Source organism: Sceloporus undulatus, chromosome 1 (assembly GCF_019175285.1).
Source record: "Sceloporus undulatus isolate JIND9_A2432 ecotype Alabama chromosome 1, SceUnd_v1.1, whole genome shotgun sequence".
Classification (NCBI taxonomy): domain Eukaryota; kingdom Metazoa; phylum Chordata; class Lepidosauria; order Squamata; family Phrynosomatidae; genus Sceloporus; species Sceloporus undulatus.
In genome coordinates, this window is record NC_056522.1 from 149,215,869 (window position 1) to 149,243,358 (window position 27,490).

The 27,490-nt window shown below is 40.3% G+C and overlaps 1 protein-coding gene across 1 annotated transcript; it reads right to left on the minus strand.

Moving 5' to 3' along the window:
• Window positions 1-13,131: 13,131 nt before the first annotated feature.
• Window positions 13,132-14,166, minus strand: LOC121925447 (protein maelstrom homolog). The gene is given in 3 exon segments (XM_042457615.1): window positions 13,132-13,814; window positions 13,817-13,962; window positions 13,964-14,166. Coding segments are annotated over 3 exon segments (1,032 nt in total).
• Window positions 14,167-27,490: the final 13,324 nt, after the last annotated feature.

Consider the following 27,490-nt stretch of genomic DNA (forward strand, 5'->3'; position numbering starts at 1 on the left):
TGTTGGTTCTGATGGATCTCTTGATGGTTTTTTATACCATTGGCCATGGTATCTTTCTGGATCACCTGGTGGGTAGGACTTGGAGGCATTGTCTTAGGAGTGTATCAAACGGGAGGAATTTCTCTTAAATTCAAATGAAAAGAAAGTGGGGCCAGAACGCATTCACTTAAAGTCGCTAGTTTCGCGCAATTGCATGAATACGCATTGCATTCAAACTGGCTCCCCATTGCCTGAAAATAGCATGCCATTGCCCGAATTTGCATATGACAGTCTATCATGCAATAACGTGAAACCACATGATTGCGTTTGGACAGACTTCCCATTGCCCGAATTTGTGTGTAGTGGGTTATAATGCAATAACGTTAAACCCCATGACTGCATTCAGATTGCCATCGGATTATACTTCCAATTTCCCTTGTCTGATAAACTCCTTACAGTGGCTCCATTCCTTCCTGACATAACCATAAGGTGATGCTGGAAAATTACTGTTCATCCCTTTGGCTGTTGGCTTGTGTTCCCTTTAGGCTTGTTTCTGTCCCACATGTTATCCAAACATATACATGAAACCTCTGGCAGAATGTCATCTGAGGTTTTAGAGCTCAGTGACCTTAGGTGAGTCACATACCCTAAGCCCCAGGATATCCCATGATCAGTTTGCCTTAGGGTTGTCATAAAGACTTGAAGGTACACAAGAACAAGAAGAAGCCATTAATATGGAGTTTGCATTCAACCACAATCCAAGAAAACTGTTTTGGTCTTGAACCACTGCCTGTCATCAGTAATGGGTTGCATGAGGCAATCTGGTCAAGTTAGAGGTGCTGCTGGTCAATTGAAAGGTAGAATTCAGTTTCTGCTAGGTGAAAATATTAACTGGGGCACACAACTCTTTTGTTGCAACAGCTTTACTTGATGCCAGTTCATTTCTGGTCACAATTCAAAGCACTGGTTATTTATTATTTACTTATGTATTGCACTTATAGTTTGCCTTTCTCCCAAAATAGGCTCCATTTTGGTTATTATCTTTAAAGTCCTATACCACCAGGTCCAGGTTATCTGAATGATAAAATTCTTCCAAACAAACCTGCCCATGTTTGAGATCTTCTCAGGAGTCTCTTTTGTCTGTCCCATTACCCTTAAAGATATATCTAGTAAGAAAAGAGAGAAAGCCTTCTCAGTGGCTGCTTCCAGGCTCCCAGAGAGGTTAAAATGACATCCAGCCTGTTATCCTTCCACAGGTAGGTAAAGAGGGATGATGATCGTGATCATGACAATGTTATAAAAATGGTGGTGGTGATAGTGGTGATGATGATAGTGATAATGATGGTATATCAGTGTGAAAGCTGAATAGTGGAAAAAAAATTGAGAAAAACATCAACTCATGTCAAATGTGGTTCTGGAGGAGTGTTCTACAGATACCATTGACTGTTAAAAGACAAATAAATAGGTCCTAGAGCAAACCAAGCATAAACTCTCAAGAAACCCAAAACGAGTCTGTCATACTTTGGACCCATCAAGAGTTGTCATGACTCACTGGAAAGGACCCTAACACTTACTAAGGTCATAGACAATTGGAAAAAAGAAAGACCATATTATGGATGGATAGACCATTGAGGAAGCCACAACCCTAAGTTTGCAAGACCTGAAGAAAGCTATTAATAATACATTCTTGTGTACAGCTCTCATGAATAAGGTCACCATAAGTTGAAAATGAATTGATAGCACATAACACCGACAATATATCAAGATATATTGCAAGACAGTAGAAAGCCATTTCAGACTAAATAAAATAAATGGAATTTAGTTGCTCATTTGATTGCTTTCTTTCCTGGCTCTAACAAGAATTTAGAACTTATCATGTCACATAGATTTTTGGAAGGTTAAATGAGTAAAAACACTGTAATATAGCATGGATCACAGGAACAACAGTCTGACTACATAGCTAAAGTTATATTTTTATAATTTAATAGGAACCACATCTCACCAGTGAATTGTTTAGAGCCAAAATGAATGAATGAATGAATGAATGATTTCGCTTTCTGCAAGGCTCATAGTCCTTATGAACTAGTTCTGCATAAAAAAATAGGTAACAGACTCTTCAAAAGTACTAAGCACTTTTTTTAAAAAAAAATCAATATTTCAGCGTAATCCTATCTGTTGGTTGATCATTGCCGTTGTTAAATACTGACACACTTTGTATCAATTTGTATCAGTCTAGCATTAACTTTATGATGCGATCTGTTTCTACTTTTCTCTACAAGTGTTTTAATTAATAAAATAACCCCATCTAATTTTCCTTTAAATATGTATTTTAAAATACACAGTGCTAATTCATCTCCTGGTCCAAATATTTTTGGGAGAACATCTTTTCCAGGAATGGGTAATATGTGGGTCCTCAAAATTTTGTTGACCTGCATCTCTCATAATCATTTACTGTTGGCTATGGAGTCCATGCCTAATAAGAGCTGAAGTCCGACAACATCTGGAGGGTCACATGTTTGCTATACTGGATCTATTTGATGGCTGGATTGTGAAAAGTGACAGGCAAAAAAATAATTCATCCCAGTAAAGATACTTTGTACTGTAAATTTTCCATTTTCAACATTTACAACACAGTGTGCCATTATAATCTCTGAGAAAAGAAGATTATAATGAAAATGCTGACACAGTTCTAGCTGTACAATTGTTGCTTGCAACACTGTAATATTCAAGTGGGACAATAATCCTTCACTGACCTTGACATGTTTATCATCTTCAGCAATTCTGTTGTTCTCTCTGAAAAAATCTGACAGCTTGCAATAAGAAATCAAACTCATACATCAAGAATGTATTGAATTCAAGTTTTGATATAGAACATGAACCTGACTTCATGCTGCATACAAAATAGGCTGTTCAGAAAATGCTGCCTAGTCCACAAGAATGGGTGGTATGAACACTTCCTACCAAATGAAAATGACAATGCACTACTACCTTGAAACTTCCCTCCGCTATGATTTGAAAAGGCTAAGCAGCATCAGTGCATTGAAACATTCTTCTTGGAGCATTTAATTACGGTTATAATTTGAATGAGCCACACAATACTTAATCACAACTGTGTTATCCACAAAGTAGTTAATTAAAATATAAGCCTTTCCCTTCCATTTACAAAAGTAACTAAAAACAGAACGAAGCAGCATGAGGCACATCACAAGCTAGCATCACAGCCTAGGGAAGGAGCAGTCAGTAAGGGCACTTGTGTGCACCTCCTGTTCCTCTGTTCCCAGGCTTTCTCTCTGAAGGGGAAGGCTGGGGATGGAGCAGCTGGCAAGGTTGTGTCCCTCCTGCACCGAAGAGGGAGGAGGGCCCGACCATGTATCACCCGGGGCATTCTGTATTCCCACACACACACCATGAGCACAAGGTGGACAGTTGAACTCACAGGGTTGGTGCAAGCTATAGGATGAAGTTTAAAGGATGGAGGATGTTCCTCTGAACACATGCAAATGATTCAAGTGCAATGTTTAGAGAAATTGTTTGGGGCAGCAGGATATACGGAAAGAAGAGATATTGAGTATATTACTGCTTCTGCATCCTGCCCTATGTATTTGTGCGTAGTGAACATACTAACTACCAGTATGTTTGCTATGCTGTATCTGCATGGGTGAATGGGGGTAGGAATATAAACAACCCAATCAGAATTATGATGGTCAGAAAGTGGAAGAGCCACAGAACATTTTCCTGTGTGAAGCTTAAGGCTTTCATGGCCAGCATCCATAGGATTTTTCGGACTATGTGGCCATGTTCTAGAAGAGTTTACTCTTGACATTTTGCCAGCAGCTGTGGCTGGCATCTTCAGAGAAGATGCCAGCCAGAGATGCTGGCAAAACCTTCAAGAGTAAACTCTTCTAGAATATGGCCACATAGCCCAAAAATCCACCAAAAATAACATTTTCCTGTATTTTTCAGTGACACAATAATTATAGTAATGCAATGTGTTTGTAAAAAGTAATGAAGCAAGTTGAATTTTGGACTGCAGTAACACATAATGACCTGTTGTGTGATCAAAATAATGGGTAACAGAACATGTTCCTTTCGTAATGTAACATTCCAAGCTCTGGTAAATATGTACATAACAGCAATGCATTAAGATGTGCATGACATTTCATGTGGAACCCACCCACTCACCCACCCACCCCCACAAACATATCCAAACACACAAAAGTTTTAAAAGCCAGCATCAAATAATACAGAATAGAAAATGCAAGTTGGATTGGGAGAAACACAATGAAAATGAGAAATGACATGCTTCAATATTCCTATACTTAGCATGGTTTAGTCAAAAAGCCTCATGCTCAGTTCTACAGCAGTGGGCTGGATTTTAGCAGTAGTAAATCACCACCATCCTGTTAATGGCAGCACCATCAATCTTAATTTTAACTTTCTCTGTTGTGCAACCCCCCTCCAGGTCTGTGCCAAACAAGGCCATTGCAAATGCCATCAAGCCAGGTGGGGTTTCCATGACAACTCCTTCTACACATGGACCAGTCAGAAGTGCATCTTTTACCTTAGTGGCAAAATCCAGGCAGTTAATGAAGCAAGAGGCCTGGCATTTATCTGGGATAGAAAGTGTGAAAGTGAGATGTAACATTGGTTCAGTAGATGAAAGGGTGCCCTGTTCACTGCATGAGTGCATGCTTCTTTAAAGTGAGACTTTGAATAGGCCAAGTCTATGGCCAAAGTTTTTATCAACAAGCAGCAGACTCATAAGAGAATGTAAATAATAATGTAATAAATGCAGGAAGGAGAATCAGTATGCAAAAGGATCTTATAGCACTTTTGAGATTAAGTGAAAGAAAGAGGTTGGTATCCTGAGCTTTCATAGACTTGAGCCTACTCCCTCAGATGATCTTCACACACACACACAATTTTATATTAAGCTGCTTTACGTTTATAGTTTAAGACATTTTTTTAAAATAGCAAGCATACAGCATGGTGTAGTTTTTTGAGTACTGGACTAGGATTCAGGGACACCAGGATTTGAATCCTGCTCAGCCATGGAAACCTAGTGGGTGACCTTGGATGAGCCACACTCTCTCAGCCTCAGGGGAAAGCAAAAGTAAACCCCCTCTGAAAAGGTAAGCTCCGGCTTGCCAAGAATATTCCATGATAGGTTCACCATAAGGCATAAATGATGTGAAGGTGCACAATAACAAATACAGCATAAACAAAGAACAGACCATCACAAAGTCACAATAGAATTGGATTTTTTTTTAAAAAAAGCAGTAATAATATGAAAAGAAGTTTTTAATACCCTTCCTTCTCATTCCTAAGTATATTTCCCTCAAGCTGTACAACCATTGCCTGGATCTAGATCTGGTACTTTATTGACTCTGCAGTTGGATCTCAACCAGGTTGACAACTGAACAACCCTCCATATATTATTTAGTTGAAATTCTCTGAATTAATCACTACTGGGATATGATGAGACTTGCCATCCATCAATATCTTAATGGCCACACAATTTCCATTCCTGCACTAGATAAAAGCTCCTCTGATTTCAGTGGGCTGCAGTAGTAGCAATGTTTGAGTCATACCAACTGTGCATAGAATAGTGAAGTCGAAGGCTTTCATGGCCAGCATCCATAGTTTTTTGTGGGGTTTTTGGGGGGGCTATGTGGCCATGTTCTAGCAGAGTTTCTTCCTGATGTTTCACCAGCATCTGTGGCTGGCATCTTCAGAGAACGCTTGTCTGGAAAGGAGATGGGTATATATCCAGGTCATATAATATATATACCAACTCCTTTCCAGGCAAGCATTCTCTGAAGATGCCAGCTGCAGATGCTGGTGAAACATCAGGAAGAAACTCGTGCAGAAAATGGCCACATAGTCCGAAAAAAACTACAAAAGCAATGCTTAGAATAGTTATGACAATTCTGTACCCCAAAGTTCTTACAGTTTAATATAAAGGAGAAGAAGTTGTGGAGTAGAGGTGGGGACAAATAGGGGAAGAATATGAAATTATTTAAGTACTTTGGCTTCATTATAATTGTATAAAAATGTATGATTGTATACAAAAAATGAGCAAACATGTGTTTGAGACTGCAATCTAGGAGTCAGCTAGATATTCAATAGCAGTGTACTTCTTCCTTCTCATCCTTTAGTTCCGGGGCTGCTAGTCTCCCTTCCCCTCACCTGCTACTAACTTTTATATGTACATTTATTAATTGCATCAATATAGCGATATTACATCTTGTTTGGCCCTACAGCCACCATCCTGTGTGGTTGAAAGTTCCTATGGATACAGTGGGGTTTCCTGCTTAGTGGAAAAAGAAAAACAAGCATAGGCTTGAATTACAAGGCATAGCTATCTAAAAGCAGGAATTATTTCCAGGAATTCAAATGTACTTCTGGTCTGTAGTCACATCTAGCAAGGAATACACACAGAGAGCAAGCACAGAATCTAGCTTGATAAGTAAATATGTATGTTGTTGATTTTGATTAGGTGGCAAAGTAGCCTTTTTGCTTAACCGTGAAACTTACCATGCCGGCCGTCTTTGTGGAACATGTTCTTCTAGAAATAGGAATGTAGTAGCAATATCTTTCTCCTTGACTGACCTCATCTATGCACCAGTGCTTGAAGGGAAATGTGAATACTAAATTTTATTCTCTCACTGCCAGAACAGAGATTGCTCCTGTTTCGATGTTGCCTTCAGGCTGTCACTAGAGATTGCTGCAAGAAAATACCCTCTTCTTAAAAAATGAGGGTAAGACAACATAAGGTGTTCCTATGCCCTGGGTAGAACCATTTTAAATTTAGGGTAAACTTAGTAGTTTACTCAATCCTTCTAAAAGATCAATACAACAATAAATAACATCCTTACTTTGTGTGAACCCAGTCATTTGAAAAGGGATTCATCACACTCTAAAAAGTTGCCTTTTCTCTTTAGTTTGTATAGACATTTTGCATTGCTAGGGAGGAAGGGGAAATGCTTGACCCACAAAATAAATTGAATCCAAATTTCTGAAGGGTTTTCAGAGAGTCTAGAAGCAAACTATATTTAATTTATAGGATGACACATCAAAATATCTTGTGCATTGCTTAAAGAACATTAAGATGTGTTCTAGAAAGGTCTAGTAAAGGGAGGGAAAAAAGACCTCAGCATCCCAAATCTGCTTTCATGAGAAAAAATAAATCCTTTTATCAGTTAATGGATTAATTTAATAACAGGTTCAGTAAATCAATGCTTCTGCCCTTAGTTTAACTGCAAAAATAATTTTATCAGGAGCTACATCAGTTCATTTAGGCTTGCCCTGGCCGTACTGACTTCTTAATTAATGTTGGTCTTGCTTATACATTCCATCCCAATCTTAAATCTTCCAGTTTAACAGAATTATTAAGAGAATTGGTGCATTCATTCTTGTGCATTCTATTTTTTAATTTTAAAAGAATCTGTTTAAATATTTGACTAATCATTTAGAGTGGTGTATTGAACATAACCTGTTCCTTTTAAACTGTAAAATAGCTGTTTGTAATGGATGGGGACATCTTTGGGGGTGGAGAATTCACTGTAAACATTAACAATCCATTCTTGCACTGGCAGTCATAGACAGGGGTCATATTCTATGGTCAGTTATGGTCACATCAAGCTCTGTGTGACTAAGAATAGAGTTACCCGGTCAGGTACGTAGTTATATGGACATCTAACTAACAAGCAATACAAGAGGGATTATAGTATTTACGTGTTCATTCAAATATACCTCTTGACCCACTAAGTAATACACAGGGAGAAACTGCTTAAGTATATGGATCTCCTTATCTAGACCAGATTACAAGTGTTTATGTGAGAAGGACATTGAGCAGTGATATCAACTCCCCGCCCCTAGAAGTCAGGGCCAACCTTTTCATTAGACAGAGTCAGACTATGTCAGGCAGCAAATGCTCATGGTCAGCAGTGGCAGTCCTCTGTCCTCTACCCATTCCTCTCAATTTTTCCTGACCACTGCCTTCAGTTTTGTGGACCTCATAGTCCATTGTGCCTCCTTTAAATTAGTCATTACACACACACACACACACACACACACACACACACACACAACCTTTATCCTTGCACAGAACCCAAGGTGGCAGTCTGCTGTGTTGAGGTGTGATGAAGGACACTGTTCTGTTACCAATCCAGCTGAATTCTATATATGGCATTAGGTGGAGGAGTGAAAGAAGGTGCCATCTTTTCTGTTGCCTCAAGAAGAAAAATCTTGTTAGACATTATGAGCAGAGTCTTAATACCGGTTACTTATTGACTTGGCATCTCTTTCTAATCCACTAATTATGTCCATCCTAACTTTAGAAAAAAAATGAAACTACATCAGTAGTTGGGATATACCTGAGAAATTTCTGGTGTTGTTAAATTTGTACTCAGTAGACTGCCATATAATTTATGATAGAATAAGAATAAAAATAAGAGTAAGATGAATCTGTTTCTCCAGTCGCTCTTCATAAACAGTTCAGTCAATTCACTTAAACTCCATCTAATTATAGCAGGGAATTGCTGATGCGTTCATCAGCCAGGTCCAGGCTATCCAAAGAAGCATGTCTTCCCATATGAGCCTATCCAAGCTCTAAGATATTAAGAGGGAACACATCTTTCAGTCCCACCATCCCCACAAGTACATTAAGTAGGGATGAGAGGGGGACCTTCTAATGTATGATCAACCTGGCCACTGTCTTCTGCATTAGATGCATTTTCCAAACTGTCTTTAAAGGCCTCCCAACATTTAGTGCATTACAGTAATCTAGCCTGGAGATTAGCAGTGTACAGATCACTGAAGCCACACTATCTCTGTCCTGATAAGGATGTAGCTAGGTCTACAGGCAAGCTGACAGAAAGCATCTGCCCTGTTTTTTCAAACATGGAAGAACAGCCACTTTTGCTTTCCTAGTGAAAGAAGCTATGACTGCTTCCCTTGAACATGGATATTAATTCAGAAATTAATATTAGTTGATGTTCATTGTTTCAGAGATAGTTTTGGCTGGAACCCTGTTGGTTGGTCCTAGCTACAGTAAGCTCATTCAAGCAACTGTGGAACACTGACTAAACTAGGCAAATCCATGGCTCTGCTCTAATTAGAATTAACATTTAGGATTCAGTACCACATATAATTTGTTACAGTTCTCATTGATAATGCATTCACAACATGTTACTTTTAATATTTAAAAACAAATAAATGGAAATGGCTATAAATGATCAAACCCCAACAAAGTAAAATAATGTGAAACGTTAATCATCCCATTAAAATGATGTTATTGTTTAAATATAATGGTTGGAAATCTGTTGGGATTTTGTATGCATAAACACCATAATTACAGTGCTATGCAATGAATCCCATCCTTATCTTCTCAGTTCCCACTTATTGGGAATCTATTTCTCTGTTGCTCAGGAAGCAACTGACCAACAACCCCACCCCTTCCTGTGAGTGGTGTGACAGATAGAAACCAGACCCCATCACAATTCCCCCTTATACCAGAGATTGCTCATGCAATGGAGTGGTGTGACCTGCTGCTTCCTGATAAACTGTGGGGATTGAGAGACTTGCATGGTCCCTACATAGCCCCTAAACTCAGGACTATGTAGGGATCATGAACAGGGGCATCACTAGAGGAGGCATGGGTGCGGTCTGCATCAGGTGATAGTTTGGGGAAGGGAGTGAACTGTCGGAGGGACAGTTGCTGATTGTCTGCCCCAACACCCCACTGCTGCCCCCCAACCAGCCAGGGTGCCTTAGCCAAAGGAGGAAGGGATGGATATGAAAGAAGAGGACAAGGATGATGTTTCAGAACATTGCCTTGTCTTCCTTTTCTTCCTGTTGCCTCACCTTCACACCTGGCCAGACCAGAAAAGGCTGTCAGGTGGCAGAGGCTGCTGTAGATTGCTCCAGCCTCACCTCCCTCCCATCAGTTTGCCCTCCTGCTAGCCAATGAAAACTGCTTGAGGGAAACCAAAGGAATTTCCCTCCAAGTGAAGATGGAAAATGGAGGAATATAGGTGGAAAGAGTGTTCGAATGGAAACTCAGCCTAGCCTCTCTGGTGGCTACCTCCATTTTCCTCAGTACTCAGAGGGAAACTCAGCCAGGCCAGAGGTGGATCCCACGGGCTTGTCAGGGCAGCTAAGGCCACACACCAGCCCTCCTCCTCCTCTACCTCTGCCTCCGGTATGTGAGGCAGCAGCAAGGATGCTCAGTCCCCCTCCCCCCCACACACACATATTGAGCATGAACAGTGTCATGGAATTGCTGCCAAGAATGGAGAGGTGCTGCTCCAGTCAGGGTACAGTGGCAGCCCTGCAAATAAAAGATTGCAGTGAAGTGGCAGCCTCAACAGCCAGTTAGGAGTGGAGTTGCCATAGGGCTTGACCAGGCACAGAGATGAAGCGGCAGCCATTGCCAAAGATACGCCTTTTTCTCTGCTGCATCTGAGGAAGAAAAGGAAAGGACTAGTCGGACCAGAGCAGGGGCCCTCAGGAGCATGCAGCAGCTGCTGTTGCCACTAGATTTTCTCCTCCATCACTACCAAGTCACCAGAGTATGACTGAGGTAGCCTAGCTGGAGGAGAAGGGCAACAGCATGAGCTACAACACCAGGGTGACAGCAACCCTAGTGATGCTTCATTGTGAAGCATAGTGAATATGAACCCTAGCCTGAGGGTTACCAGTGTACAGATTATGGAAGCCACACTGTCCCTGTCCTGATAGGGATGTCGCTAGGTCCCCAGCCAAGCTAGTAGAAAGCAGTCTGCCTTGTTTTTTTCAAACATGGAAGAACAGCCATGTTTGGCTTTGGCTTTCCTAGCGAAAGAAAGACAAACATATTCATCAGACATCCATATTCATTGATCACGAATATTAAACAGTTAGGATTGTGTAACTCTAGGTTATGCATTCCTTACTGCCCAACAGAATTCCAGCCAACTTTTATAAATATTTTAATGAAATGAAAATAATTTTAAAATTACTCCCCAAAAATGACTTTTTTTAAAAAAAATGGCAAATTTGGTATCAACAATTACTTTTTAACACATTGTTTCCAAGCTCTGCATTTTGAAATCTTTCTTCACTTTTAGTGAGTCTAACATAATTCTAATTAATTCTAATCAAAGAACTATAAAATCATAGAACTGGAAGGGACCACAAGGGCCAGCCCCATGCCATGCAGGAATACAGAACTAAAGCAGTCCTGGCAGATTTTCTCCATCTCTTTGTCTTAAGAATGTTATTAAGTACATTTTGAAACAACATCATGCTCAGTCTCTTGCTTCCCTGGCACCATGTGCTCATTGCTGTTGTTTCACTGAAGGTGATGAAATGTTCTTAAAAACTTCATCATGATATTGTGTTAGGCAGAACGAAAGTCGGTGTTTACATCACCCATGAAACAGATGTGCTCTCCAGTAACTGAATCATGTACCACAAGAAGTGGGTGATGATTATAATCACAGACATGCTTGAATGACAATAGCACAGAAGTCAGATGATAATAAAACAGCCTTTTAAATCATGTGCTAAGTTTGAGGAGTTAAAATAATTATGCCTTATGGGATGAGTTCTAACCTCGTCTGACTACAGGGTAACTCCTGAGAGGATTTTATGGAATTATTTTCTTCTTCAAGCATGCTGTGATTTTGATGCCTCCCACAGTAAATCAAAAACTCCTTCTTGCTCTAATAGGTGTCTCTACACATGAAAAATAGACCTGCAATTTTCTTGACCTATCTGAGTTTCAACAACTGACATAAAGATGTTTTCCTGAGAAAAAGCTAATAACCGCTTAGGTTTGGCTACAGGCTGAGAAGCAAAGATTCCTCTCCCCACACACATCTTTTCAGCCATTTTTGGGGGTTTTTTGAGCTTTTAAGAGCAGCAACATTCCATTAACTGGCCATGCAGCACTGATGATTCAGACTCAGTGGACTTTAACAAGCAAACTCTGATGAACAGCACAAAAGCATTCTTGACTTTTAGGCTGTTCCAGTAATTTGGGTTGGAGACCAAAAGCTAAGGGCATGTGAGAAATTCCTCCATTACTTTTTTTGAGTTTTCTTGATCCACCTCCTAGACCAAAAACAGAAATTATCATAACCTGTAGTGAGAAATTCACAAACTCCTGTGATTCATTCTCAGGGGAGCAGCGGGGAGAACATATTTGATCACTTGCATAGACTTGAATGAACAAGAGCCACTGCTCACCTATCTAAAATGTTACAGATATACTTTAATCAGAGCTGGTATGCATCCATTAATATATCTATTAAAATTTTCATTTAAAAAGGAATATTTGTAGATGTTTTAAAAAGAAAATCCACATGGAACTAATACCAAATGGTCTAGGAAATGGAAAAGGGAAGGAATTAATATTCCTATCTGTGTTTAAATATGTTTTCATATGTGGTGCCATGAGCAGCTTTAAATTTACGCTGACACTGAAACACTGAGGCCTAACAGGTAGAACCTAGCAGCAGTTGAAGTTGCAGAGAAACTATGAAACATGAAAGACTTTGCAATCTTGTTACATTTCTCCTAATTCCCAGCTGCATTCCAGCCTTATACATTGTATGTGATTACAAAGCTTTGTTTTTAGTTTCCACATGGAAATTATCAACCATTTTACATTTTACATATGCATGTACTGTATGAAATTATTAACAAACTATATATATAAAGAGTGGGAAACCTGTGGCTGTTCAGGCATTGACAGACTCTACATCCCTTCAGCTCCAGTTAGTTTGGCAACTGATTAGGGATAACAGATGGAGTAGTTCAATGTCACTTGAACTTCTGACATTTATCTACTTCTGCTATACATCTAGCTAGCTATATGGCAAGCCCTCTTTCTACAACTATGGGGTAGCAGCCATTTCAGATTTTGCATGTTCAGGATACAGCTTGTACACACCTGCGCTCATGTTCCATCATCCCTTTGTCAATTATGCATGTGTACCACATGTCCAAAATATGTGAATTTTCACAAACAGAATAGTTTCATAAATGAATTCAAACTAGGATGAAGAAATATGTTCCATTTACATATCTGGCAAATTGGGTATCATACATGGGCAGACAGCAGGATGACCAGTACCTTGATCCTGATTTGGTGGTGTGATGTACCTATAATTTCCAAGTCCTGATTTTCTGGAAACGTCCAGCATCCAGTATGACCATCTTAGGGTTCACTGTTTTTTTGGAGTTGCTTTCATGCAAGGGTAAATGAGATGCAGTTAGCTGTATGCCAACCATATTTGCTAGGGAATTGCTGATGCAGTATGCAATCTTTTTGCAAGTAGCAAGAGCACAGAATAGAACATCGTTTTCTTCATGCCACTGGCACCTAGTTGAATAATTCCACATGGCAGCACCCAATGTGTTACACACCCAAGTCTTAGAAGGCTCTTTTTGAAGCTTCTGATAATATAACTCTATAATAAGATCCTCCACATTGAGAATCTCCAGATTATTTACAGCACCTGCTTCTTTAGCCATGTGCTTCAAGCACCAACTGACTCTAAATTGGTCATCAGGCTTACAATATACAGGTGGCCAGGTACCCCAGCGTGGCTGGATGAATGTGTACAATTCACGCAACACAACAGAAGGATCTGCAGTTGCAAAGTCAAATCCTGATAAAGGAATTTTATGTGTAGCATCACTTGCAACCTGTCAATGAAATCGAAAACCTCGAGGTACCACTCCAGGATTTATAAAACGATGGAAGTCTGCAATTATCCCTTTCTGAAGAGAGTATTTGACGCAGCCAATTTCACAAGGGAGAAAACGCTGATTGCAATGAGGGGCAGAATTCCATGGCTCAAGATATTCAGAAAGTAGAATGAGGTTTCAAGCATAACTTGATCACACTTTTGAAGTGGACTGGTGAAGATTGTAGGAACACTTTCCTGGGCTTGTGTGGGAAGAGATGCTGGAACTGGGCTTTTCTGCTGCTACTCTCACTTTCTCAGCCTTCCACTGGTGAGCCATTTCTGCATACTTTTCTTTTTGCTCCTCAGTCAGTAATGCCCAGTCGCCGAAGCACAGGGGGATGGCCTTGGGCACACTGCCCACTGCCAAGCCCCACCGCCTCAGCTCCGGCAGCTTCTCCAGGATGAAGAAATAGTAGGCACTGCGCGCCCCTTTGCGGTTGGGCATCTCGCTTGCTTGGCGCTTCATGAAGGCTGCTTAATGAGCAAGGAGGGGGACACTGGTGCATGCTTCAGCCTCAGCAGCTACCCAGGTCTGAAAGATGCTAACATAGTGTAGTGGAGTCTCCTTCCTTGGAGGTCTTTAAACAGAGGCTGGATGGCCATCTGTCAGGGATGCTTTGATTTAGATTTCCTGCATGGCAGGGGGTTGGACTGGATGGTCCTTGCACAGAATCCAATTCTGTGATTCTATGACTGATATTTTCTGCATGGCAGGGGATTGGACTGGATGGCCCTTGGGGTCTCTTCCGACTCTATGATTCTATTTACAGGCTGACATATACCCTCATGTCTCCTGGTAGCATAGTAATTCTCTGTGCAGAACTATGCTACATTGAGTCATTTTCCACTTGCCATAGCTCACCATAGCTATTCCATGACAAGTGGAGAGTACTGGGTGATCATGGAAGTGTCTGGCTGTGTCTTCGCAGCCAGACACGAACGGATTACATTATATGCTGAGGATTACTGTAGTCCTCTGGAGGCCTCAGTGGTTTTTGTAATTATTTTGTGTGTGGCTACAAGGACATTGCCACACATTTCTCACCAGACATGGGATGGCAGTGGGGGGAGGAACGTCAGTGGTAATATGCTGGGTCCAGGAGCAGCTTCAATCACTGTGGAGGGAGGGAATACCAACCTCCATAGCAAACAGAAATATATATAAACAGAGTAAGGTTAACATGCTTGTATATGCTGCCAGCAGAATAACAGTCATGAGCTGATGAAGATGCTTTGTTGATAATGTTAATGGTTTTGGTATCAGGTTCTACTCAGTGGTTCTATATGGTTGCAAATCTGCTCTGAGTTTTAGCTTGAATTTTAAAGGATCTATCTGAGATGTTGAATGCATTTTGGGAGCAGGATCGGGCAGCTTAAATAGCTCCTTTAAAACATTGACTTAAACCTAAATCACTGTGCCACTGATTAACCATGATTGACTTCATTCTATCATTTTCCATCTCTGAGCTTCTAAACTGTTCTCTGGTTCCACCTGTGATCCATTAGAATCTGTCTTGGCCTCATCTAAACATATACTTTGCCAAGATTCTAGTTATATTCTACTCTGCTTCTGTTTGCCAACAATTTCTAGCTGTATCTGGTGGCCGTGACTGCAAGTTGAATGTTCTTTAAATCAAAAGCTGGCAATCATAGACTGGCAAAATAATTAGATTGGGTCGAAGCTCTTTAAATTATTTACTATAAGGAAATCCATCAAGACCTTTATTTCTGAACAAATCAATCCTGTCTTCCACAGAGGTTTGAAGCAGTTTAGCCAGCAAAATGTTCTGGTCATAAAATGGTTATCTTTTGCGTAGTTCATGTAGTTTCCAGTGTGTGGTTTGACTGTTGTTTTAGTTAAATGCAGCATTGCATTTGAGAAAAGATTTTACCCTTGAATTCAGCAACATGAAGAATGTAGTCATATAATTGGCTTCTCAGAACAGCAACAAATATTATGGTAATGCAGGACAAACAGAGATAACTACAACATGCAAAGAACTGTTGACAAAATGCTTAAGGTACTGAGTAGCTATAGAAAGCCATTAATACAAGGCTATGAGCAAATATATATATATATGACTAGTTTTAGCACTGAGAAAAAGCATATTAAAGTAGAATAACTGAACATTTTGGGTGCAGAAAACATGAAATAAGCAGAATGTATTAAATCACTGATTCACTCCCTCTGTCTAATCACTTAACAATTCCTTTTTTAAAAAAATATACTTCTTTAAAAATTGCTTTATTTTCATAAAAGACAAATCTTCAGGGTTTGTTTAAATACCCCATACAGGCTACAGACAGCATCTGAATGTTTGATGGTACCTACTTTTAGTCCAAAAGGATTTGGCAAATGAAAATCGGTTTGCAAAAACAAGATAAGATGTGCAATTATTTTAGGCAATTCACTTTTCATTAACAGAAAGCACTTTTTTCTGCATAGGTTTCTAAATAATTAAAGCATTCACCTCAATGCATAAAATATTTAGAAATCTATTTCAATAGCCTTAATTCAGAGAAAAGCTATTCAAAAGTTTAATTATGTTGGAGAGGTTTTTAACAGTTCTCAATGTGTAAACTTAAAAAGTAACAAATTTCTACTTGTTTTTAAAAAAATATCCTCTATGGGGAATGCATTAGCAATTAATGTTGTTACTTAGAAAAAAATAGTCAGAAATTATTTTGATGGCTGTCAAACATCCTTCAACAGGTGGGATGGGATAGAGATGTCATATGGTATTTTATTCCTGTTGAACATTACACATAAAGGTAAAGGTTTCCCCTTTGACAAGGTTGTCAAGTCGTGTCTGACTAGGGGACAGTGCTCATCCCTGTTACTAAGCCAAACAGCTAGCCTTGTCAAAGACAGTTCTGTGATCATGTGGTCAACATGGCTGCACAGAACACCATTGCATTCCTACTGAAGTGGTACCTATTTATCTATTTGTACTTTTACATGCTTTCAGACTGCTAGTTTGTCAGAAGCTGGGGCTAGTGATGGGAGCTCACTCCTTGGGCCTTGAACTGCTGAAGGGGATCTTGCAATTGTCAAACTGCTGAAGGGGATCTTGCAATTGTCAAAGTGTCTTAACTACTGAGCCACACATAACTATTTAAAATATATATTTGGACCTAAGTTTATTAAAAAAATGTGGTGTAGTGATCTGACTGTTGGGTTGGGACTTTGGGAGACCAGAGGGTTTGAGTCTCTGCTTGGCCATGGAAACCAGTTTGGTAACCTTGGGCAAGTCGGACTCTCTCAGTCTCAGAGAAAGGAAATGGCAAAACTCCTCTGAAGAAATCTTGCCATGAAAACCCATGTTAGGCTCACCTTAGGGTCACTATAATAATATGGTTTATTATAATTTGGAAGCAACTTGAAGGCACACAATAACAGCATTTCCCCCAAATAAATCTGATATTTTCTCTCTACCATCTGCCTACCCACTATCCTTCAACTCACTCATTCCCCCCGCCTTCTCTTCAGTCCCACTTCATGTGCTAGTCTGACCACCTGCATGCATCCTGATGTGGCATCATGGCTTTGTGTGGAGGGTTAACAAAGTTCAGATCTTCCTAGACTTGTAAACTTGCAAATTTTTCTTCATGGCAAAGCAGCTCTGCAGGATACCATATCAGAAGGCTTCTCCACTGCAAGGGGAACCAGTCAGCCCAGACAAAGGATTGTAGATCACCATACCAGTTGCTTGGGACACTATTTGCTCCTGGCCACAGGAGCAGAGGAGATATGGCATGAAGGCACATCACTCTAGGGGTGCGTGGAGTTCAGGCCACTCTGGGTGACACCCTAATTGATGTAACGGCACTGTTCCTCAAGCATTAAAGGTGTGGGGTGAGGTGCAGCTCAGTGGGCAGAAAAAAGAGGTGGTCATAGTCACCTTCAGTGAGTAAGGAGAGTGTCTCCTTCTCTGTCCACTGAGGCTCAGTGACCATGGTATCCTCCCCTTCCTTCAGCTCCCTCTCCTGTCTGATCAGTAGCCCCTCCAGACCTGGAAGTGGCTTCTGGATGGGTGGGAAAGGGACGCAGAAGAAGGAAAAGCAGCGAGGAGGAGGAGGAGTCGCCACTGTTGCCAGCACCACTGGTACTACTGTCCATCTCTTCTGGGGTTGCCAGCACCCTGAAGAGATGGGTAGCAGCAGTGATGGTGGCAGAAACATCATTATTCACTTTATTTCAAGATTATTATTGAAAATAATTTTATTTGTTAGGGGGTGTTAAAACAGTGATCCACACCAGGTGTCAAATATGCTAGGTATGCTACTGATGACATGCCAGGCAAAGTGTACAGATAGCCACATGTGTATCTACCTGTCTACTCAAGTGGACAGTAGCGGTGAGAAAGCCTGCCAGTTGCATTTATCCTTCATTTGATATTTTTTGAATTGCAAGGGTGTTTTTTTCTTGAACCGAAACCTGCAGTTTTCAAAGATTTTCTCACTGTTGGAAGAAAATTGCTAAACTTACATTGCTTCCTTTTAGAATGAATTTAGTGAATAATTACACTTCTACCACCCCACTGACTAGACAGCTTGATGCTGTTACCAGGAAAGAGTCTAGAGCAGATCATGAAATGGACAGTCTGTGAGCAGTTATAAAAGAAGACTGTGATTACTAAGAGCTAGCAGAAGATTCTCAAAAACAAACCGTGCTGGTTTAATCTTATCTCTTCTTTTCTGGTAGAGTTACAAGCTTAATGGACTGGGAGATGGTGTGCATCTTGCTATCAGTAAGACTTTTTCAAGAATTCTAGTGGGCTTGCTGGTAAAATGACTCCACAGGAGGGAGACCAAGATGGTAAAAGATCTGGAAACAAAATTCTATGAGGATTGGCTGAGGGGGTTGGTCATGGGTAGCCTGGAGAAGCGATGGCTTGAGAGGTGATGTTTGCTATTTTTGTTAATGGCTATCAAATCAGCTTCAATCTCCAAGTCACCCTGTCCTCCACCACCCTACAATGCCTGCAGATTCAGGGCCTTCTCTTCCTTGATTCAGTCTGTCCATCTGGTATGTGATTGTCCTCTTACCCTACTGCCCTCCACTTCACCAAGTATTGTCTTTTCTAGTGAGTCACGTCTTCTCATGATATGGTCAAAGTACAACAACCATCCTCAGATGTTTGAAAAGCTTTAATATGGAAGATGGAGTTGTTTTTTTTAATTTTCTTTTGCTGCTTCAGGAACCACTGGAATCAAATAGGATGAAATGGATTTCTCCTAAAAAGTCAAAAGAATCTCTCCATTTGATAAGAGGAATGGAGTGGTGGCCTCTTAGTTGAAATTTATGAACAGAAGTTGAATAGCTATCTATCAAGGAAGCATTGGCCATGGATTTCTTGCATTGGCAGGGGTTCACACTTAACTACATATCCTTTGAGGTCTCTTCCAGATCAACAGTTCTGTAAAGGTACAGTTTTATGAATATTTATGAGTCCTGTCATAGAGATTGTGCCTGCCTGCCACTTAGTTGTTAAAGATCAAAAAGGTTGTATCAATACTAATGCAAAACTATAATGGTCAAACATACAGGGACTCAAACACAGAAGAAGCTAAGAATTAAGGACTCTAAGGTCCTCTCTGCCAGGATACCCCGAGGGCAGCTCAGAGTAGCCTGGCTCCAGAGCTACCCTGACCTCCTCCCATTAGCTCAGGCCCTCTGTTCTGATGCCCAGCAATTGTCCACATGTGTGTCCCACTGTGGCACCTGGTGGCATTGCCACTGTAGTGTATTACATACTTCTGGTGTCATAATGTTGCCTAGCATTGGCCACATGCCTGGGCGTCTGGTTCTGACCTCAGAGAAAATGATGCAGGTATCAGCCATGGCTCCAGGCAGCACAGCAGGATGTGGTGTTTTTTTTTGGGGGGGGGGGGGGTCTGGATCTTCCAGGAAGACCTAGAGCAAACAGGGGCTTTAAAAACTCTGTTACAAGGGGGTATGCCCCAGGTTTGGTGTAGAACAAGGTGATCTGTTTTCCTCCAAAGTATGGTTTGGGCCACATGTTGTCCAGACTCCCCGCCAAGAGGACCAGGGGAGGGCAGTTTATTTGGCCCATGCAGACAGGTTCTAAGCCCCCCTCCCACAAATTAGCACCATTTAATCTCAAGGCATTTCCCCCTATTTCCAAATATGAAGAAATCTGTTTGTTGTTTTTTTTGGGGGGGGAGGTGGGAGGTTGCAAGTTCTCCTCAAAATAGATTAAACTCTCATCAGTTTCTGGCTGAATGCAAAGCTCATGGAAGCATACATCCAGAAGAGTAGCTAGCTGAGAACCAGGAAGGCTTGGAACCTCCATCACCTAGATAAACTGTTTATCTGACCAGAGTACTTACTGTAAACTCAGTACATATGGGGCTTTTTTTAAAGTGGTCAAATGGACAGTGATCAGTAAACAGAGTTTATCCCTATTTCTCTGAGACATGTTGTGTATCCACATTCTGCATTATAACACACTGATACGACTTAACTACCCAGTGTTCCCACAGAATACTGGGATTTGTAGTTTGGTGAGGGACATAAAATCCTGTGCTTGACAGTTTTTGTGTTGAAATTCAGGGGAATGGATCAGAACTCTCTAGCTAATTAATTCTAACTATCTCCCCAAAGTACAAATCCAAGGATTGCACAGGATGGAGCCAAGACAGTTCAAATTAATATAATCGTGTTGTCGGTCTAATATCCAAGCCATGCTATAATCAGTAATATCAAAGCTGGTGCACCAAATATTTTATTGGCACCTGCCTGCAGATCCCTCTTCACAGTTCTTTACATTAAGGCTGCTAAATGCAAGCTGGGATGTAACTTCTTGTCTTTGCTGACAGGATTCCTTTTTGAAGTAGCCCAGTCAGTTCAGCCCCTTCTTTGAAACCGAAAGGCATTCCTGCCCTCTTCAACTCTCTTTTCTCTCTGGGGGACAGCGTGTGATCAAAAACTTCTCTCATGATGTTCTGAAAATGTCAAATAATATTTTTTAAAAAATGATTTTGAAGCAAAAGCTATTCCACCTGAGAAAATAAGGGGGTTGCTCTGCTGTACAACAAAACAGGCCAGGTTTTCCATTCATTAACATACACAGCTCAGGTGTGTACTCACCCATGGAGAAAGACAAAGACACCCAGCAATCCATTAATCAGTGGGTGTTTACAATCCTGGGTTGCATCCACACTGCAGAAATAACACAATCTGACACCACTTTAACTGCCATGGCTCAATGGTATGGGATTCTGGGAATTGTAATTTGTTGTGGCACCAGAACTCTCTGATAGAGAAGGCTAAATGTTTCACAGAACTACAATTTCCAAAATTCCATAGCACTAAGCTATGGTATATAAAGCAGTGTTAACTGGATTATTTCTGCAGTGCAGACGCAGCCTGGAGAACATTGGGATTTATAGCAAATAAATTTCAGAATGAACTATTGTTTATGCTTATTTTTAATGACAATCCTCCTTCTTAACTTCTGCATTCACTAAGTGTATCACTATCAGAAGGCATTCTGAGGGGCTTTCCTGTGCACAATAAATTTGCTCATAGAGTTACCAAATTACGGTCTTTTTTCTTTAAACTCCATAGGAAAAAGACAGGATTTAAAAACCCCCAAAACAATACAATCGTTCAAATCCCATGTTTTAGGCTGGGAGAGGTACAGTAGATCTGGAGTGTCATAAAAGAGTTGCAAGTTGTTCCTTGCTTCCTTTACTGTTCTTGGATTTTTATTGTCAGCGATGAAGAGAGGAATTTAAAGGCACTTGTACCAATAGAATTGGCTGGTTTTGGAGATGATGCATCTTGATGAGGGGAGAGTTCTGTGCCAAAATACATAAATAAAAGGGAATGAATTAACAGGCTACAGTGATCATAACCATAAATTTTATCTTGTTGTTGTTGTTGTTGTGTGCCTTCAAGTTATTTCCAACTTATGGCGACCCTATCATAGGGGTTTTTTTTTTGTTTGTTTGTTTTGGAAATGTCTTCAGAGGGGGTTTACCATTGCCATTCTCTGAAGCTGAGAGAGTGTGACTTGCCCAAGGCAGGTGTTTTCATAGCAAAGTGAGGATTCAAACTCTGCTGTGCAGAGTCATAGTCCAATGCTCAAACCACTACATCAAACTGGCTCCCAAAAATAATGGGGCTTTCTTGGCAAGATTTGTTCAGAGGAGATTGTACATAACATTATCTAGCTCTGGTAGTAATACAGTATTTTAAAAGAGAAAGACAGTACTGTCATAGGAAGGAAGCACTGATGTGTTAAGATGGAAATGAGAAAAAACACTTTTGATAGCAGTTACTAAGGCTGCATCTAGCTGACACCACTTTAACTGCCACGACTCAATGCTATGGAATTCTGGGAATTGTAATTTTGTGAGACATTCAGCCTTCTCTGCCTCAGAGCTCTGGTGCCACAACAACCAATTTCCAGAATTCCATAGCACTGAGCCACTGCAGTTAACATGGCATCGAACTGGATTATTTTTACAGTGTGGATGCAGCCTGAGTTTACTTGTAGTGATATGACATGATAGTGATATGACATGGAAGGAAGAGGATTTTATATATATATATATATATATATATATATATATATTTAGGCATTTGGGTCTTTTCATTTGTGATGATACATTTAGTGAGCTGGCCTTTCTCTCTCTCTCTCTCTCTCTCTCTCTCTCTCTCTCTCTCTCTCACACACACACACACACTTTAGTTCTGACCAAAGTTACACTGATTTCAGTAGGTCTACTCAAGTTTAGGTCCAACCCATATATAGCCAAGCAAGCGAAGTAAGTGGATTTTTCTTAAAATATAAAAAACCCTTCCCCGGGAAAGACCAGTCATGGGATATGGGATGAAGAAATCATACTTCTCCTGATGAGTCCTAATCTTGTCATGAGCTACTTATCTCCGTGATACAGGTTAAATTGCAAAAGTTACAATCTAGTTTATATTGAGGTAGTTTATTGCTTGAGATTGCTTCTCTAGTTGATCCTTTTGGAAGCAGCAGGCACAGTTTAATGATACTGTGGCAAAAATTGCTAGTTTCTGACTTGTATGTTTATTGGTCTGTTCAGTCAGTTTTACCATAAGGGTGAGGTGTGATAACCTTATTCATTTTCACATTTGAAGCAAAAAATAAAAATCATATAAAAAATCAAATGTTTGTTTCAGTGGATTGGTGTATACAGATGAGAACTGAAAGCTGCAAAATGGCACCCTGTCTGAAAGCTGCGATTGTATTTATTCTCAGGGTAATATCAGTCCAAATCCATGCTGGCTTTTGTAAAAACTAAAGCCTCTTGGGAGCTGTAAAACTGAATTTGTTATTTAGAAACATGAACAAAAACAAAGTGAAAACCTTAATAAATCCTGCAATGCTTTCTTATTACACATGAAGCCAGTTATTCTGACTCAGCAAATACATATTCACAACACATTCAATCTAGTGCAAAATAAATTCTGAGCCCTTGAAATGAAAAGTATAATACAAAATCTATGGAGGTGATAAGCAACATAAAAATATTTTATGCACATGTTAATGCCTCTTATTGATTAGCCTTTGATTTGAGTCCCTGAACACATATCATTTAATCATAAATACAGACTTTATATTTGACTATGGAATTGCAAGGAAACTACACACAATACAATACAAAACAACAATATACAACTTAGTTTGGAAACATGTTGAATCAGCCATGAAGCGGAAGGAGCAATACCCCACCCCTAACAGATGTACCTTGGATGATCTTCATATTTTGAAATCCCCTGATTTAAAGAACCCTAATTTAAAGGTTACAATCACATGTATAGTGGTCAATATTATATTTAGACTTATCATTCTCCATGTGAGAAAAGCAGCTGAATTAGATTCAATGCACTTCGAAAAAAAGAATGACTAGGGTTTATCTCATTGGAAAAACACACTGAAATTATGTATTTGACTAAAGAATTCTCAATTATAAAAAATATATATATGATAAATGGTAATTTGAAAGTAAGTGTACAGTAGGACTCATCTCCAGAGAAGTGTGAATATGATCAAAGTCTTAACGTATTATTCACCTCACACTGTTTGCTACTGTGCTCAAAGAAATTCAGTAGAAGAGAACAGCTGGGTGGGGGATTAGTTTTTAACCTACTTTTCTTGATAGTACCACTTCAATCAAAATATCCAGCTATATATCATCATCATCATCATCATCATCATCATCATCATCATCATCATCATCAGTGTTTATTTATATAGCACTTTAAGTTTTACATGGCACTTTACATAGTGATCAAAACAATATAAAAATGTGTATTGAGGACAAGAGGCTACTGTTAGAACAGACTATGGAGAAACAGAATGGTTCCCAACTGACAAGAGATCAGGCAAGGCTGCATCCTTTCACCCTATCTATTCGACTTGCATGCAGAACATATTATACGATAAGCAGACTTGGACACAGAAGAAGGAGCAGCAAAGACAGGGGGAAGAAACATCAATGATCTGAGAGATTTAGATGACACCATACTAACAGAAAACTTCATAGACTTGGGAAAGGTACTAAGCTAGTTCAAGGAAGAAAATTCAAAGGCAGTTTAATGCTGAACATAAAGAAAACAAAAATATTGATCACAGAGCATCTACATAAATTCAACCTAGACAATGAGGAAATCAAAATGGTTAAAGATTTCCCACACCTTGGATCAAACATTGTTTATAATGGACATGGCAGTCAGGAAATTAGAAGAAGACTAGAAATGGAAAGGGCAGCCATGAAAGAACTACACAAGATCCTAAAGTGTAAAGATTCTGCATCACCCCCATGTCAGAGCCGCTGGGTAGTGATGCATAATTTGCTGGCCTCCCTGGAACAGGGATACATATTTTAAATCGCACCAAAGCAGTTTTGCCATGGGGAAAGGGGGGGGGGGGGGGGGGGCATGGTCAGAGGCAATTGTATCCTGCAGCCCCTAGCTCTTTATTCTGGCTCAGGCAATTGATGGAGACAGAAGCAGATTGGCTGAGCTCCTGGATTTCCTTGCCAAGCCTTTGTTTATATGGTTGTTTAAACTGTGCTGTCTATTGCTGCCTTGTCTGTGCGGGGCTTTTCCTCACTGTTGTTTTTGCCAGTTCCTTTTTACTTAGGGTTTCAAACTTTTTTTTGGGGGGGGGGGTTCTTTGCCTTTGTTCTTAGCTACCCCCCTTTTCAATTTGGAGAGCTTTCCCCTCTGCCTCCCCCCCATTTTTCTCTTTGATTACCTTTGGAAAAGGTGGAATTTAAATAATTATTATTATTATTATTATTATTATTATTATTATTATTATTATTATTATTTCTTTAAGGCTCCCAGTGGATAAGTCTTGACTTTCAGGCTACCAGTATTCTGTGTTTGGATAAGTTTTAGGGGGCTTGGTGCTATAAAGCCAAGTCGAGAGACTTTTACTCCCCTGGTCTTTGTATCCCAGAGTGACCTGGGCTTCCAGATTGCCGTTTCAGTGCCCACTCAGACCCAAAATATATTTTATTAACTCCTGAATTCATTCTCAATTGCCCCTGCCCTTTATTTACCAGGTGGTCTGGGCAAGTTACACTCTCTCAGCCTCAGGGGCAGGCTGACCACTAGTCTCTTTTGTGTCTGCTTTGTGTACTCAGCATTTTGTGATTGTGCTGGGTAGGATTGTTTGCTGTTTCAGTTTCCCAAGCCCACTCTACCAAGGGTTGCTTTTGTTTTCCCATGCCTGTGCTGTTTTACCCTTCCCCATGCCATGGGCCTGCTTGGCTGTTTAGGGGCCTGTAATCATAAACAGGACAAACTTTCTTTAATACAGTGCTCCCTCGGGTTACGAAATTAATTCGTTCCGCGGCCGCTTTCGTAACCCGAAAAGCCTTCGCAAGCCGAAAACCCATAGGCGCTAATGGGGAAAAGCCGCGTTTCGTGCGAAAAAGCGCCGAAAAGCACCAAAAAATTTTTTCGTAACCCGAAAAAACATTCGTAACCCGGAACAGTTATTTCCTATGGGATTTTTTCGTATCCCGGAAATTTCGTAACCTGGGTATTTCGTATCCCGGGGTACCACTGTATCTGCTATTCTTGTGAGGTTTTTCAATAGAGCTTTTTCAACACTGATAATATACATAAACATACTTCCCATTTTCTTCTATCCTTATCCTCTTCCTTTCTCATTTTCTTTCTTCCTTCTGTCTGTTAAGCCTTTGTATGCCCCCCCCCCTTCCTTCTTCCTTCTCGTCCCTCCTTCTTTCTTGCAAGGGGATAGAAAAGGGTTTTTTCCTGGTTATATTTTTATATACAACTTGACATTGTTTGACCTATTTACTGCAGGCTCTGTTCCATATAGGGATCCAATTATAGGTTTTATTTTAATTGTGCTGGAAGCCAGTTTTGGGCATTGGGTTGCAACTCCGGGGACTAGGGTTTGGTTCCTGGCTTGGCCCTGAAGCCCATTGGGTGACCTTGAACAAATCATACTCTCTCAGCCTCAGAGGAAGACATTGCAAACCCCCTCTGAACATATCTTGCAAAGAAAAACCCATGAGAGAATCAGACTCTCACAGACTCGGGAGAAGACAATGGAAAACCCTCTCTAAACACATCTTGCCAAGAAAAACCCACAAGTCACACATTCTCAGCCTCAGAGGAAGGGAATGACAAACCCTTTCTGAGCACATTTTGCTAAGAAATTGCTTTTTAAAGTCTCAGCCTCAGGTCACATGCTCTCAGCCTCACACTGTCTCTGCCTCAGGTCACACTGTCTCAACCTACAACCCCACCCCAAATTTCCAAGCCAGGCTGCCCGAGCTGCACTTACATCATAGATGATTGATGGGGGATTTTGAAGTGGTGCAACCAATGGGGATGGCAATCGTACCAAAAAAAGCAATTACATTGGGGTAAGGAAAAGACACCCTTTGTAGTGAGAACAAGGGACCTTTTAGAATCGATTTCCAAAATGCAGCAGGAATCAATTTAAACTGCAAGTGGGAATGAACCTCTTGTTTCAAATTAGGACTAGTGTCCTACACTGATATGGCCTTTAAAAAGGTGAGATTTCAGATTTGATTTAAATTGCCACATTGCCTATTCTACAGTCTTTTGAAGTTTACACCTTCACCATTTATGCCTCGCTCAGTTCTTCTATGGTTATTGCCCCCCTCCCATAGATGACTGATAATATGGGCCCATATAACTGAGGTGGGATATGCTGATGTTATCATATATTCTGTCATTCCATATAGAGACTACTCTTATTGAGTGATTATTTGTTACAGTCCACAAAAAATAAGATTCTCGAGAATAAATATATAAATTTATTTGCTCTCTTGTGGATACAAATATAAAGGCTCACTTTCCCAAGGGTTATCATTCCTTTCATAGGTATAACAAAGGCCTGAGCCATCAAAGATAATCTGCTCAATAAAATGTGTGGAGGTGGTCCCCCTTCACCTCCAAAAGGATCTCAGCCCCATTAATTTAGTTGGGGTAGACATTTGTTGTCCTCTTACTCTTATCCACAAGCTGCCCACAATTTAAGATGTTTTCAGTGGGGTTTCTACATAACCTTTCAGTGGGTCTGTCACCCATTTTGACGAATAATTTATTATCAGGTTAACATGAAACACGAGATAAGAGACAAATATTGCCAACAAGTTGTTAAAGGTCTAGTTAGTACTTGGTCTGTTTATTTCTCCTTCAGTTCCCAACTTAAGACTGAGAGCTTCACATTATTCACCATTTGTCACACCCA